The 14,430-nt window shown below is 41.0% G+C and overlaps 1 protein-coding gene across 1 annotated transcript in view; it reads left to right on the top strand.

Moving 5' to 3' along the window:
- Positions 1–1,455: 1,455 nt before the first annotated feature.
- LOC129777783 (RNA polymerase II-associated protein 1) overlaps positions 1,456–14,430 on the top strand; it is a 39,389-nt gene continuing 26,414 nt past the window's right edge. Inside the window, exons 1-4 of the mRNA XM_055784266.1 lie at positions 1,456–1,703; positions 1,771–2,198; positions 2,264–3,903; positions 3,963–4,045. Of these exons, the coding sequence (XP_055640241.1) occupies positions 2,039–2,198; positions 2,264–3,903; positions 3,963–4,045 (1,883 nt within the window). The 5' untranslated portion in view covers positions 1,456–1,703; positions 1,771–2,038. The remainder of the gene's footprint in view (positions 1,704–1,770; positions 2,199–2,263; positions 3,904–3,962; positions 4,046–14,430) is intronic.

Raw genomic sequence — 14,430 nt, 5'->3', positions numbered from 1 at the left:
TTACCTCAAAGGTACGGCGGATCACGAGCTGCATCTAGGTGGCGGTAGCAACCTTCAACTGGAGTGCTTCGTAGACGCGGACTGGGCTGGTGAAGTCGACAACAGGAAGTCGAACACTGGCTACATATTCAAGTTCGGTGGCGGACTAGTTGGCTGGGGAAGCAGGAAGCAAACGTGTGTGTCCCTATCCAGCACTGAAGCGGAGTACATCGCGCTAGCCGAATGTTTGCAAGAGCTGCAGTGGCTGCGTCGGAGTTACCCATCGTAGTCAACGAAGACAAACAGAGCTGTATCGCACTGGCGGCGGCGGACAGTACCTCGCGAAAATCGAAACACATCGACACCAAGTACTGTTTTACTAAGGATCTGGCAGCAAGTGGCATCGTGTCCATTCGGTACTGTCCCACCGAGCAGATGCAAGAGGATCTTCTCACCAAGCCCTTGGGTGCAATGAAGTTGCGGCAATTACGGGAAGCCATTGGGATTCTGCCATACGAGGAGTGTTGAAGCATCAAGGCAACCTGCGCATATGCAACATCGTTCCATTGCTATATATTTAACATAGCAACTACTGTAGAATAATAAAGATTTTTCATTAGTAGTTCAACCGTCAACTCGACTAGGTGTTATTTCCTCTGGAATTCTTTCCCTGCACCTGAATCTCGGACACAATATTCAGGGCAAGGAAAGTAGAGTGGAAGGTAAAACGTAATGTCAGAATTGCCGTTCGGACGTATCCCGTGAGTTTGAACTTATTTACATAGATGGTATCCAAACAACACTAAACATTGACTACAGTTTCGCCGGCACGGTTGATTGTCGTTATGAACCAGCACAAAAAACAAAGCTGCAAATTATGCGCCAGTGGCGGTACCACGATCAAAGCACTCCCTGAATCACATTAGCCGAGCCAGCTGGCGGAAGCATATGTATAAAGGTAACTAGGTTACTATTTTCAACGACAACTGTTTATTTATTATACTGCTTCAAATACCTTCGACGAAATCAAATGTAACCATACCAACGTAAGTAATAACATAAACAAATCCAAACTTTTTGTCTTGGCATTCCTCAAACGTCTTTTCTAAATAGTGTAAATTACGAGCCACCTGTTAACTCCACCATCTTGATTCAGAGGTGTTCGTAGCATCGTGTGGCGCCGGCTTAATTTAGCGAACACAACTGCTGAGGCGTGATCTGTGTCGTTGTTGTGATAGAAACAAAATCATTCGACTTCCTTGATTCAAACTTGAATGACACAAAAAAGATCAGTCCGATATGACTGAAACTTGGTTTGTTATACTTAATTATTATTTCTCTGAGTGTATGTACTGCAGTGTATGTATGGAACAAGATAAGTGAAGTGGAAGGTAAAACGTAATGTCAGAATCGCCGTTCGGACGTATCCCGTAAGTTTGAACTTATTTACATAGATGGTATCCAAACAACACTAAACATTGACTACAGTTTCGCCGGCACGGTTGATTGTCGTTATGAACCAGCACAAAAAACAAAGCTGCAAATTATGCCCCAGTGGCGGTACCACGATCAAAGTATTCCTTGAAAAAATCATATCACATTAGCCGAGCCAGCTGGCGGAAGCATATGCATAAAGGTTACTAGGTTACTATTTTCAACGACAACTGTTTATTTATTATACTGCTTCAAATACCTTCGACGAAATCAAATGTAACCATACCAACGTAAGTAATAACATAAACAAATCCAAACTTTTCGTCTTGCCATTCCTCATACGTCTTTTCTAAATAGTGTAAATTACGAGCCACCTGTTAACTCTATCATCTTGGTATGGAATTAATTTAACAGCAGTATCATTATCCTATTCGAATTCAGTGGGCACAACTTTCCAATTTGAATCCTTTCGCTACTCATCCGTTTTCATCTGTCACCTTTCAAAGTGCCATATAAATAAAACACAGCTGAGTTCGATGCCTTTGGTTTGACAAACACATGTACATTTGCCGGTTGTTAATTGTTTTGTTCAAAAGTGGTTGCAAAAAGTTAGCAAAATTTCATCATGATAAAACGCCCTTCTAGTAAGGATAGCGAGGATGATATACTCCGTATGCAACAGGATTTTTTCGCTGAGTCGAACCGTGATGCAAATTTCCAACCTGCGGCCAAAGTTGTTCGCGTTCGGGAAGAAGGTGACGATGGACAATCGTCAACTGTGAAACGTAAGATGAACTTAACTCTCTTTTCACAGTATTTTTTCATTCTTCTGTATTCCCTGATCCTTTAGCAAACAAACAGTCGGAATTTTCCCGGCAACGCAAACTTAGAAGATCCTCACCGAATAAAGAGCAAAATCAGTGTATTACAAAGCACGCCGTTATAGGAGATGTTATCGAAAAAAGACCTGACAAATCGAATTTCAAAGCTTCATACAAAGAAATCAATTTCACCGAAGGAGCATTTCCGAAACTTATTCCAATTAGGGTGCTTCCGGGAGGAAGTGGCAAGCATACTAGCTTGTTTGCACAAATGTTAAACGCAGATGGTCAACATGAGCAGAAGCACCAAGAGGCTAAATTTTGGCTGCCTTCGAAGAGTGTGATCCTTGAAGGTGTTGATGCTCATCAGATTCACGAGGAAAATGTCCAGAAATTACAGCAAATGAGCGAGGAAGAAATTCTCAATGAACGAGAACAGCTGATTGGTTCGTTGGACCCGAAATTGGTGGATTTTCTAAAATTGAGAAAAAATGATTCTAAGGGCAAATGCTCAAAACCATCGCACCAACCAATTCAAGAGGTGGACGAGCTGAAACCGGAAACTCCTGATTTGGAAATTCTAGGGCAAGAAGGGTCGGACCAATGGGTCAACTTTGATGTTTTGGAACCGGAGAAACTTGAATGGACTAAAAATATTCAGAAGAACATAAAGGAATTGGCTCCAGGTGAAACATTCGAAGCAAGGTTCGATTGGAAAGGTGTTCTTCAGCCGTACATTATTAAGGAGAAGGACGACAAGGCGGATGATCGTGAGTTGTATTTGCACGGAGAAGATGAACATCGTCCAGGTTACACGCTGCAGGAACTCTTCCGACTAGGGAGGGCTAATGTTTTGCAACAAAGAATTTCGGCTTTAAATGCAATCGGTGGAATACTGAATATTTTCAATCAAGGGTTCTACGATGGTGTTCTAGAGCTGCCGATTTCGAAAATATTTTTCTTTTTGAGATTTGCGCTGGATGAAAACACTCCGGCGGTTGTTGAGGCAGCTTCTCGCGCATTGGCTTATATGTTCTATAATGACACAGATGAAACATTGCTGGATACAATATATGATACAAAACGTGGGATTTTCCAACCAGAGCTTAGTTTGAATGTTACACACAGTCGTGCCGAGGAGAAGGAAGAACGGCAGAAAGACCTGGAGAACAAGTTTAATTCGCTCAAATTGACTGACCGTAAGGCTCGGAATAAGAATTCGAAGAAGGTTAGTTTTGAAACAACTGTCGATGACGATCCGGATGACGTGTACAACAGGGAATCGATGAACGATTTTCACTTGGCCGAAACCGATCTGCTGGAGTGTTTGTTGCGTACGAATATTCTTGAAAGAATCAGATACATTTTGTTCACGATGAGACCAGAAGGATCGACAGCAATCAGTTGTATGAAATTGTTGATTAGATTGGCCCGAACAAACAAATCGCTGGCAGTGAAAATTGCCTCCAACGAAGAGCTGATGGAAGGACTGGTGAAATCTTATCTAAGCGGTAGTGATGGACCGAGCCAATACGAACCGCAGCATTTGGTGATAAAATTGTTGAGAGTGTTGTGTTCATATGCAAACGACTTCTATGGACGTTTCCTGCATCGGTACCACGTGGTTATTCTGTTGAAACGTTACTTGTTTTCCAGAAGGGATATCAATGTAGGTTGAGTCTATAATTGTGTTCGAATAAAATGTAATCATATTTTTTGATTTATCAGGTCGGCTTCATACAGATACAAGTTGAAACATTTCGATTTTTGCGACTAAATCTCATGTGCTCCCGAGATGACGATCTATATCGGTGAGTAGAATCATGTGATACTTATTCGTTGATGATATTAGATTTCATATTGGATTTCAAGTTAACACGCTATACACTTTAATTATATTTGAAACGTTTAATTCGTCAGTCGAAACAAAGTTAAAGTAAATGCATTTCGGCCACTGGGGGTATACCTTTTTTTTTCTTTCAAAACAGAATGTTTACTATCTATTGGGTGAGGATCCGCTGATTTTAAGAGTTCAATTGTATGGTCACTCACCAGAATCCGATTTAGAAAAATGTTTTGGCAATGTTTGGAAATTGTTTGAATTGAAAAACACAGTAGAGCACAGATTTTTTGCTAATGGGTGACCAGCAGTGTGTATTATCCACGACCGCATTTTCGGCGAAAGACTACAGAGTTTTATTATTCAATCCGCATGTTATCAATTCGGATATTATTTTAGAATGCACCGACATCTCACCTTCGAACGATCCAGCATTGGAGGGACATCACAAACCCCAACTGTCCCGGTTTTACCGTCAAATATAACGATTCAATCGGGGTTTATAAAGCTGTCTGACATTTTGGAACAAATCTTCACGTGCTTCAATGTTTCCGACACCATCAGAACCATTGTCACCGCAATGCTTCCAGTATTAAAGACAGTTTTGCAGCAATTGATGCAAACATGACCCCTCCTTACAACGATTGTCTCTCTTAATGTCTAATTTGAATATAGAGGTCGGAGATATCACTGTTTTACAGTGGAATTGTCGTAGTCTTATCCCTAAATTGGATACATTCAAATTTTTAATTCATTACTTCAATTGTGATGTTCTTGCTCTGTCCGAAACTTGACTTTCTTCTCAAAATAATCTCTTTCTAAGCATTTCTAAGCAGTGACGAACCAGCCAAATGAGTTGAAAGTCACTATAATACAGATAAAAAAAAATCTTTCTAAGATTTTAGTATAATACGCTTGGATCGTGATAACCGATACAAAGAAGCCCTATTGGTGATCAATAAGTGCCACTCATTTTTTAGAATTGACCTTCCACCTATTGGAGGCATCGAAGCTCTTGCTTGTCATGCAAACATTAGAGGCAAAGACCTCTGTATTGTCAGCTTGTATTGGACTCCGAAAGTTCAAGTTAGTCGAAAGCAACTTGTTGACATGTGCTCACTCCTTCTTGAGCCACGATTGATCTTGGGAGACTTCAATTCTCACGATAGCGCCTGGGGGGAACAGTACGACGAAAACGATATATGACGATATATGATCTTAGTAACAGCTTCAATATAACAGTTTTGAACACGGGGGAAACAACACGTATACCTAAACTTCCTGCTAAACCGAGTGCCCTCTCGCTTTGCTTTATTTCAATATCGTTAGATTGCATGTGGAATGTAATCCAGGACCCCAACAGTTGAGATCACTTGCCAATCAAAATTTCTATCACCAATGGGTTCAGCTCTTCTGAATCAATAAACATGGCATATGACCTCACAAGACACATTGACCGAAAAGAATATGCGGGCTCGATTGCTCTAGCCATCCATTCTAGAGATGGTTTACTTCCATTGGAGGGATATAAATTTCTTTCTCGTTTGATTTATGACAGCGCAGTTCGCGCTCAAACGAAACTCATCCCAGGTTTCATATTTCGCCGAAGACCTCCCAATGCTAGTGTTCCAAGCTTTATTTAGATAAATTGAATGTATTTAAAGCTTTTCGGAAATGTGAAACCATTGATAATTTTCAAACGTATTTAGCCCTTCAGAATCAGTTAAAAAATTTGATCAAGGGGAAAAAACGTGCTTATTGGCGAAATTTCGTGGGAAATGTCAAAGAACATTCACATCGATGGATTTCAAATTTTGCATAGAAGGTTTGTCCCAATTCTGCTCCCGTGCAAAAAATTGTTTGAGTTATACCACAAGATAGGTGCGATTTTGATTCCGAGTTTTCAATGGGAGAATTCTCTCTTTGATGTAACAATTCCGCTCCAGGAACGGATAAAATTAAGCTCAACTTGTTGAAAAACCTCCTCGACATGGCGAAACATCGCCTATTAAATTTATTTAATCAGTTTCCGAAACATCATATTGTTCCAGGTGATTGGAGACAAGTACGAGCTATAGATATTCCAAAACCCGGAAAGCCCGCGTCCGACTTCAACTCGTACCATCCAATGGCAATGCTGTCTTATATACGGAAATTTGTTGGAGGAAATGATCTTGTTTCGCCTTGAAAAATTTTTTAGACCGAATCAACGCCTGCGATGCACTGCTGAAACGGAACGAACTCGACCCATTTTTGAAGAAGATGGTGACTGGTGATGAAGAGTGGATCACGTACGACAACCTAAAGCGAAAAAAATCGTGGTCGAAGCGCAGTGAGCCGGCTCAAACCATCGTCAAGCCCGGATTGACGGCCAGGACGGTTTTGCTGTGTGTTTGGTGTGATTGGAAAGGAATCATCCACTATGAGCTGCTCAACTATGGCCAGACCCTCAACTCGGTTCTCTACTGTGAGCATCTTGACCGTTTGAAGTAGGCGATTGACCAGAAGCGGCCAGAAATGATCAATAGGAATGATGTTGTTTTCCACCAGGACAACGCTCGGCATCACACATCTTTGATGACCCACCAGAAGCTACGGGAGCTCGGATGGGATGTCCTATTACACCCATAGTCCGAACCTGGCTCCAAGTGATTATCATCTCTTCTGGTCCATGCAAAACGCTCTAGGTGATACTAAGTTGGCCTCAAAAGAGGCTTGCGAAAACTGGCTGTCTGAATTTTTTGCAAATAAGGAGGGGGAGTTTTATAAGGGGGGGGGATAATGAAGTTGCCTTCTAAATGGCGACAAGCTTGCAAATATTTGACTTAAATTGGATAATTTTAAGTATGTTAAATAAAGCATCAAATTTCGATCAGAAATACGACATTTCTTTTTCTCCCCTATATCTGCGAAGAATCTTACGTTGTTTCAATGTCCAATGCTATTAAACATGAAGATCATTAGAAAAGCGACAAGAATTTTAGGTTGGAATAGCAGCAGAAGAAATTATAGAACAATGGACAGCGAAAGGCAGATAATTTGAAAGGATATTTGTTGTAGTTTTTTTTCGTGGAGCTGATTAAGCAAATGAAAAAAAAAAATCTATTTTGATGATTCCACGTTCAAGGCTGCGGCAATGTTACGAGTAAATCCCAGAAACTTTTCCAATTTGACTAGCATTAACGTTGTACTAGAAGCGTTTCCAGGACTCTACAATGGGAATGTACAAGATGTGGAGAATTAATTCCGTACTCTGAAGGTAAAATTACTTCGTAAGGAAATCACAATTTCAGAAACGAGCATATACAGGGTTGGTGGACAGAAATTGGATGCGTAAAAAAGAATTGACGGTTCGCTCGCCTTTTCGGCGCTTCGATGCCTTGTTTGTAACTATGCCTCATTCCTCAGCAAGTCCAGCGATTTTTTTCTGAATATGATCAGAACAAAAATAAGCTTTGAAATCGACTCAGCAACGATACGATAAACGCTATTTTGAGATCAAAGGATTTAGTCAAACATCGTCGTGGCAGCTCGAAAATAAAAAAAAAATATAGTATGCAATCTAAGTTCAAAAAATATGTATAGAAATATGTATGAATGCCGATGAATAAAGATAGGGAAGGGTAGTCTTGCGCATCATTTGTGAAGACCGTAAGGTACCTAAACTTCTTTTTGCGATTTTAGCATTGAAATGTATTGTAGGTTTTGATTCAGTTAGAATCTGGAATCACGAATAAAATGAACACCAGCGGTCCTAGTAGGCGTATCTGAAATCATTTGACAGTAAATTGTTTGGAAACCTGTATCTGAACCTGTGTCTTTCGATGGTAAAAAAATTCTCGTTGATCCGTTGTGTTTTGAAGAAGTTGTGCAGGATGGAAGACAAGAAAAGGAATTTCATTTTGGACACCCACATCCAGCACGAAATCGCTAAAAGTGTATGATGGGCTGAAACTTTTCCGTGAACGTACAACTGTTGTTCAGATGGATCAGAGGACGCATCGTAGTAGAACTTACGATCGGAAGCTGGGGTTGAAGGTATTGAGAACAATTAATGACGTTGCTAAAAACACAACTTTAACCAAATTACCATCCGGAGAATCCGTATGGGAGTAGGTTATCGTAATTTCCGTGCCCCAAACAACCAAACAGGACGCTGAAGCAAAATCTGGTGACAGAAAGATGCGCTCGAAATTTGCACAACATAGTTTTGACGAAGTACGAATGATGCATGTTGATGGACAACGAAACATACGTGAAGATGTATTTTGGACAGCACCTAGGCCTGACATTCTTTAAAGCCACTGTCCCCAGGAAATTCAAGTTCGTTTTCGCTGATAAGCAAGTCTTGTTTGTGATGAGAATCTTGCTTTTGGACTCAAAATGTACAGGAAAGAGTGCCCGCAGAAAAGATTTGTCCAGCTGCCACTGCAGTCGAGAGGTGCTTCAGTGGAATTTAAAAAAAAAGTGCCAAAGGTTATCGGGATGCTGCAGACATGAAGAAATTGTGGAATACAATCGCCGCTGTGGTCGACCAACAGAGAGTCCAAAGTTTAACGGCATTCAGTACACATGCAACATCAGGTCCACCATTCAGTACACACGCAACATATCGATTCCTTTTTTCTTAGGGCATATTGACCATAAGCCATTGATACTTCTGGATTTGTTGTTCTTTTTCAAAGCTCTGAAAACATAAAATGCGCTGAAAATCTAGAATGAGGAAAACAGGAGAAAGGTCAACAAACAATCAAATGTTGTGACATCTTTTCTTGGGTACTCCAGCACCATTCCCGAAATTCAAAAGTGCTGTTTCGGATCATCCTTCTTTAATGCCACGTAGTGCAGATTTAGAATGGAAATATGTAACGTGGCGAAAAAGAGAAGATGATAGTGTAGCTCCCAAGTTCGAGACGTTAGTGTTACGATTATGGTGGGAGCTTTGAGTTTATTTTAAAGGTATATGAACTCGTGATAAAAAAACAGGAAGTGGGTTATATCTATGGTATAACCGCAATGGTGACGTAGGACTATCGTTGATTTAGTGATCATTTCTTGAAGTTGAATCTGAATCCATTCTGAATGAAAGAATAAATGAATATTTGGGGGACTTCGAAAACGAGAGCGTTACGTTGGAGGTACAAGGTTTTATACATCCAATATTGGATATGAAAATATCCTACTGATGGGGAAGAATAATCTTCAGAAGCTTTCCTGCTAATTGTACTTGATTGAAAAATAACAGAACCAAATGTATTTGGTCGCAGAAAAACATAAAAAAAACATTAAAATAAACTCTTTCGTTTGCATGTTATTTTCAATGCCAAGGGGGACTGGCAGATTATTTTGCAGAAGCGATATTTTTCCGGACTCTTCTCGAAGTCCACTACCAGTGGTTAATGCTAACTCGATAACCACCTGTTAATTGCACTTGATTGAAAAATCACAAAACCAATTGTATTTGGTCGCAGTATTATATGGATAGAAAACGTTAAAATAAACTCTTTCTCTTGAATGTTATTTTCAATTCCAAGGGGAACTGGCAGATTGTTTTGCAGTAACGTTGACATCTTTCCGGATTCTTCTCTATTCTTCTCGAAGTCCACCACCAGTGGTTAATGCTAACTTGATAACCACCTGTTAATTGCACTTGATTGAAAAATCACAAAACCAAATGTATTTAAGTCGCAGTGTTATATGGTTAGAAAACATTTAAATAAACTTTTTCGCATGAATGTATTTTTCAATTCCCAGGGGAACTGGCAGATTATTTTTCAGCAACGATAATATTCTTCCGGAATCTTATCGATGCGGGATGGCATTTAAACGACTGAATGCGTTTCAGGTCAGGCCAGGTAATGAATCTCTTGATCCCTCGCCGTCCAGCTCGTTCAACTCGATCAGTAGCGATGTTGTCTTGTCGGTGTCCTCACGAAAAATGAATGCGTTTCACTACCAGAATATCGCTTAAGTATGCTTTTTGTCCGTAATTGAATAGAAAGAAGGTGTGGTTTACGATGGTAATTTGAAAGGCAAACTAGAGGCGAATGAGCTCTCTGAGTTTGAAACTTTCAGTGACTGAGCAATAATCGATTGAAAATTATATAATTTTCGCGATGCGAAACATTTACCGTTGCGCGCGCATACAATATTGGAAACGAACATATCCTACTGATGGGGAAGAATACTCTTCAGAACCTTTCCTGCCAATCACACTTGATTGAAAAATCACATAACCGAATGTATTTGGTCACAGTGTTATATGTTATATGTAAGCACCTGCTAATTCCACTTGATTGAAAAATCTCAAAACCAAATGTATTTGGTCGCAGTGTTATATGGATAGAAAACATTAAAATAAACTTTCGCATGAATGTATTTTTCAATTCCCAGGGGAACTGGCAGATTATTTTTCAGCAACAATAACATCTTCCCAGATAATCTCCGATACTCGAAGCCCACCAGTGGTTAATGCTAACTCGATAAGCACCTGTTAATTGCACTTGATTGAAAAATCACAGAACCAAATGTATTTGATCGCAGTGTTATATATTAGAAAACATTAAAAAACTCTTTCTCATGGATGTATTTTTCAATTCCCAGGGGAACTGGCAGATTATTTTTCAGCAACGATAATAATTTTCCGGAATCTTCTCGATGCTGGATGGCATTTAAACGAAAGAAGTTCCATACGTATATATATGAGTGTTGTGGCGGCCGCTTCGATATCTCAAATGGAACCGTTTTTCGGTGCTGATAATTTCTAGGTCGTCTTCTCTTCTTCTGATGGATCGGTTTTTCTGCGCTCCCTCAAAGTTCCAAACAAACTGTATGTGTTTCAAATCAGGTTAGGCCAGGTAATGAATCTCTTGATCCCTCGCCGTCCAGCTCGTCCAGCTCGTTCCGCTCGTTCAGCTCGTTCAATAACGCTGTTGCCTTGTCGATGTCGTCACGACAAATGAATGCGTTTCACGTTCACGTTTCTTTGTTTTTAAGAGGCTTTAAACTTTGCAGTTCATTCGCCTCCAGCCCAGTGAAGAGCCACAATAAAACCAGTCCAGAGGGGACTGGCGAAAGGGAAACCAACAAAATCACTCATCAGACCTGTCCGCTCGACTCTCGGTTAAAGAAGAAGGTAGGAAGGGATCCTATGCTTCATAAGATATTTAATATATGCTGTAAAGAAAAGTAAAGATTTACTGATCCGAGGACCAAAGCAGTAACGAAGCACAAGTGACCTAGCGAAAGGCGTGTTCCAAAGCCAAAAAACAAAACGGCCCCTCTCAGGAGGATAGGAAGGAAAGGAGTGGAAAGGATTTGGGTGGGATTAGTGGATTGGGAGGGGGTGGGAGTGGTATGGGAAGGAAAGAGGGGAGGAGTAGGTGTGGGGTGGGGTGAAATGAAATGAAATACAGTTTGAATAGATAATAAAATATAGTGGTTTTGAATTTAATGGTATATAGTATAGCTGAAAAATGGAGAGGTTTATTTAATGAATTTATTCTCCTTGGTGAGTGTGGCTGTAGGAATAGGAAGTTGATTAAAGTATAATGTAATGGATAGAAGATAGATATGGGTATGAAAGTATATATTATATTATTTGTTATTTAATATTATTGAATGCGTGTATATACATGTATGAAAACCTTCCTTCCGACCCGTACATACATGTGTATACACACATAAACACGCATACATGACTGTGAAGTGGCGAACTTTAATAAGCACTTTCCAAGGTATTTAGTATTTCGGTTTAGATTTTACCAAAGAAGTCGGTTTCTTTCAGAAACGCAATTAAATTGGTTTCTTGGGTCTCGTCTCTACTGAGGATATCTCGGAGACTCTGACCTATGTTGTGTCGGACTCGAGCATCTTTGGTATGTTGACATTCAAGTAAAAGATGGCTAACGGAAACCGGAGCTTCGTTGCAAGCACATTGGGGTTTTTCGGCTCTGCAGAACAAGTGTGAGTGGGTGAAGTTAGTGTGCCCAATTCGAAGACGGGTAAGGACTTGCCTTTCCCTACTATTGAGGCGGTCATCCCAAGGGAGAGTGGAATTTTTAATTTTATGAAGATGAGTGGGACGGCTGTTTATCCAGCCTATGTCCCAGCTTTCACGGACTTGCTGTTTTACCCAGCGGACAATGTCAGATGGAGGACAGGGCATGTCTGGGGGATCTATTTTGCTGCCCTTGCCGGCCAGTATGTCGGCGGCTGTGTTTCCACGGATTCCTGAGTGACCAGGAACCCAGCAGAAGGAGATGTTTTTATTTGAAGCAGCCTCTTCTGTTTGCTTAATCCATGGGTGTTTGCTGTTTCCACTCAGAAGATCGTGGAGACAGCTAGCTGAGTCTGAGAATATTGTGGTAGGAAGAAACTCATGGGTGCATTCTTGGGTAGCTATTAAAAGGGCGAAAGCTTCCGCACTGAAGATGGAGCATTGCGGTGGAAGAGAAAAGCTACCAGTGTATCTACTCTCAAAGACTCCACATCCAACTCCATCGGCACTGACTGAACCATCTGTGTATACCTGGTGGTTGATTTGAAAATTGGATGCAACGAGGTTATTGAAGCAGGCTTTGACTTTTGGAGAAGGGTCTCCCGCTCGAACTGTCTTGAGAAGTTCAAGGTTAATGTTCGGCGGTTTGACGTTCCAATTTCTTCCCGTCGCAGATGAACGTTCACATATATCGGGAAGATCTTTGTTCGTGAGATTTTTGAACCATGTTTTAGCTCTATGTATTAATGGGACATTGTGGTCGCTTTCGGGGAGTGACAAGTGACGGATGGCTTTATTGGTGATGGCTTTTGTTACCAGGTGGGTGAAGGGAAGTTGCCCACTTTCTGCCATTACAGCAAGAGTGGGACTGGTGGGAAAAGCGCCAATTGCGAGCCTAATTGCTTTATTGTAAATTGGTTGAATGGTGTTTAACACCCTGTCCCCTCCACGGCTGAAGGTGCCTATTCCGTAAAGGATTTGTGGGACCAACCAAACATTTACAACATTTAGCAACGTCTTTCTATGACCAGAGGCTAGGTTGCCTGCGATAGACTTGATGATGTTCAATTTCTTTCTGGTGGCTATTTTGGTCTTTTGGGAATGTGATAGGAAGTTGAGTTTCTTGTCGAAAGTAACCCCTAGTATTTTCAATGTCCTCATTGTAGGGATCGGGATTTTGTTGAGCTGAAGATAGGTTCTCCTTCTGAGAGCTTTTCCGATATGTATGTGTTTGGATTTCTCCGGGGAAATTTTAAAACCTGTTTTTAGAGCCCAGTTTTGGATGGAGTCTAAGGTTTTTTGAAGCCTCTTTCTCTGAATTAAGCCGAAGCAGCTCGTAGAGATAAGAGTGATGTCATCTGCATAGACTATGACCTTTATATGGTCCGGGATAATCTCGAATAGAGATTGCATGGCAATGTTGAAGAGGGTTGGTGAAAGTGCTGAGCCTTGTGGGAAGCCGTTTTCTGGGATTTTTAGAGAAGATTGGTGGTTGTTAATAACGGTTTTGAAAGACCGGTTTTCTAGAAAACTTTTAACGAAGAGACCTAATCTCCCACGAATCCCCCAGTCGAAAAGGCTTTTCAGCACTGGGTACCTCCATGCCCGATCGAAGGCCTTGGATAAATCCAGGGAGACAATATCAATGTGGTGTAATTTTTCAGTTGCGTCGTCTAGGATTTTTTCGATTGCTACAAGGCAATCTTCTGTACCTTTTCCCGCACGGAAGGCGAATTGTCTGGGATCAATCAGCTTATTTGACTCTAGAAAAGTCGTTAAGCGTCGATTGACCATTTTTTCCAAGACTTTCCCAACACAACTTAGGAGAGTGATGGGGCGGAAATTGTCAAGAAGATGATTGTTCATGTCTGGTTTCGGGATACAGATCATTAAACCCTCTTTCCAGCAACTGGGGAGGGTTCCACTGTCCCAGACTTTGTTGAGGAGCTTCAGAAGTGCTTTTTTCCCGAGATGGGGTAGATTCTTAAGCATAGGGTAGCTGATGTCATCAGGTCCTGTGGATCCTTGTTTGACTTTGTTCAGTACCCAATCGAGCTCTTTGAGGGAGAGGTTTTTGTTGAAGTCAAATTCCACATCGGTATGAAAATCGATGGGAATTCTTTCGCATTCCGTTTTGTGGGTTAGAAAGGTTTGGTCGTAGTTTTGATTGGAGGAGGCGGAAGCAAAGAAATCTCCAAACGCCTCGGCGATGATTTTCCGGTCATTGGTGTATTGACCGTTAATTAGAAGATTATATTCTTTGCTTCTTTTCTTTCCATGAAGCCTGCCAATCTTGACGGCGCCAGTGGTTGTATGGTTAGCGTAACAGCCTCACAATCCGATCGGCCTGGGTTCAA

Source organism: Toxorhynchites rutilus, chromosome 3 (assembly GCF_029784135.1).
Source record: "Toxorhynchites rutilus septentrionalis strain SRP chromosome 3, ASM2978413v1, whole genome shotgun sequence".
In the NCBI taxonomy this organism is placed as follows: domain Eukaryota; kingdom Metazoa; phylum Arthropoda; class Insecta; order Diptera; family Culicidae; genus Toxorhynchites; species Toxorhynchites rutilus.
The sequence above is the reverse complement of the archived record's forward strand: the minus strand, read 5'-3'. Positions and strand labels throughout refer to the sequence as shown.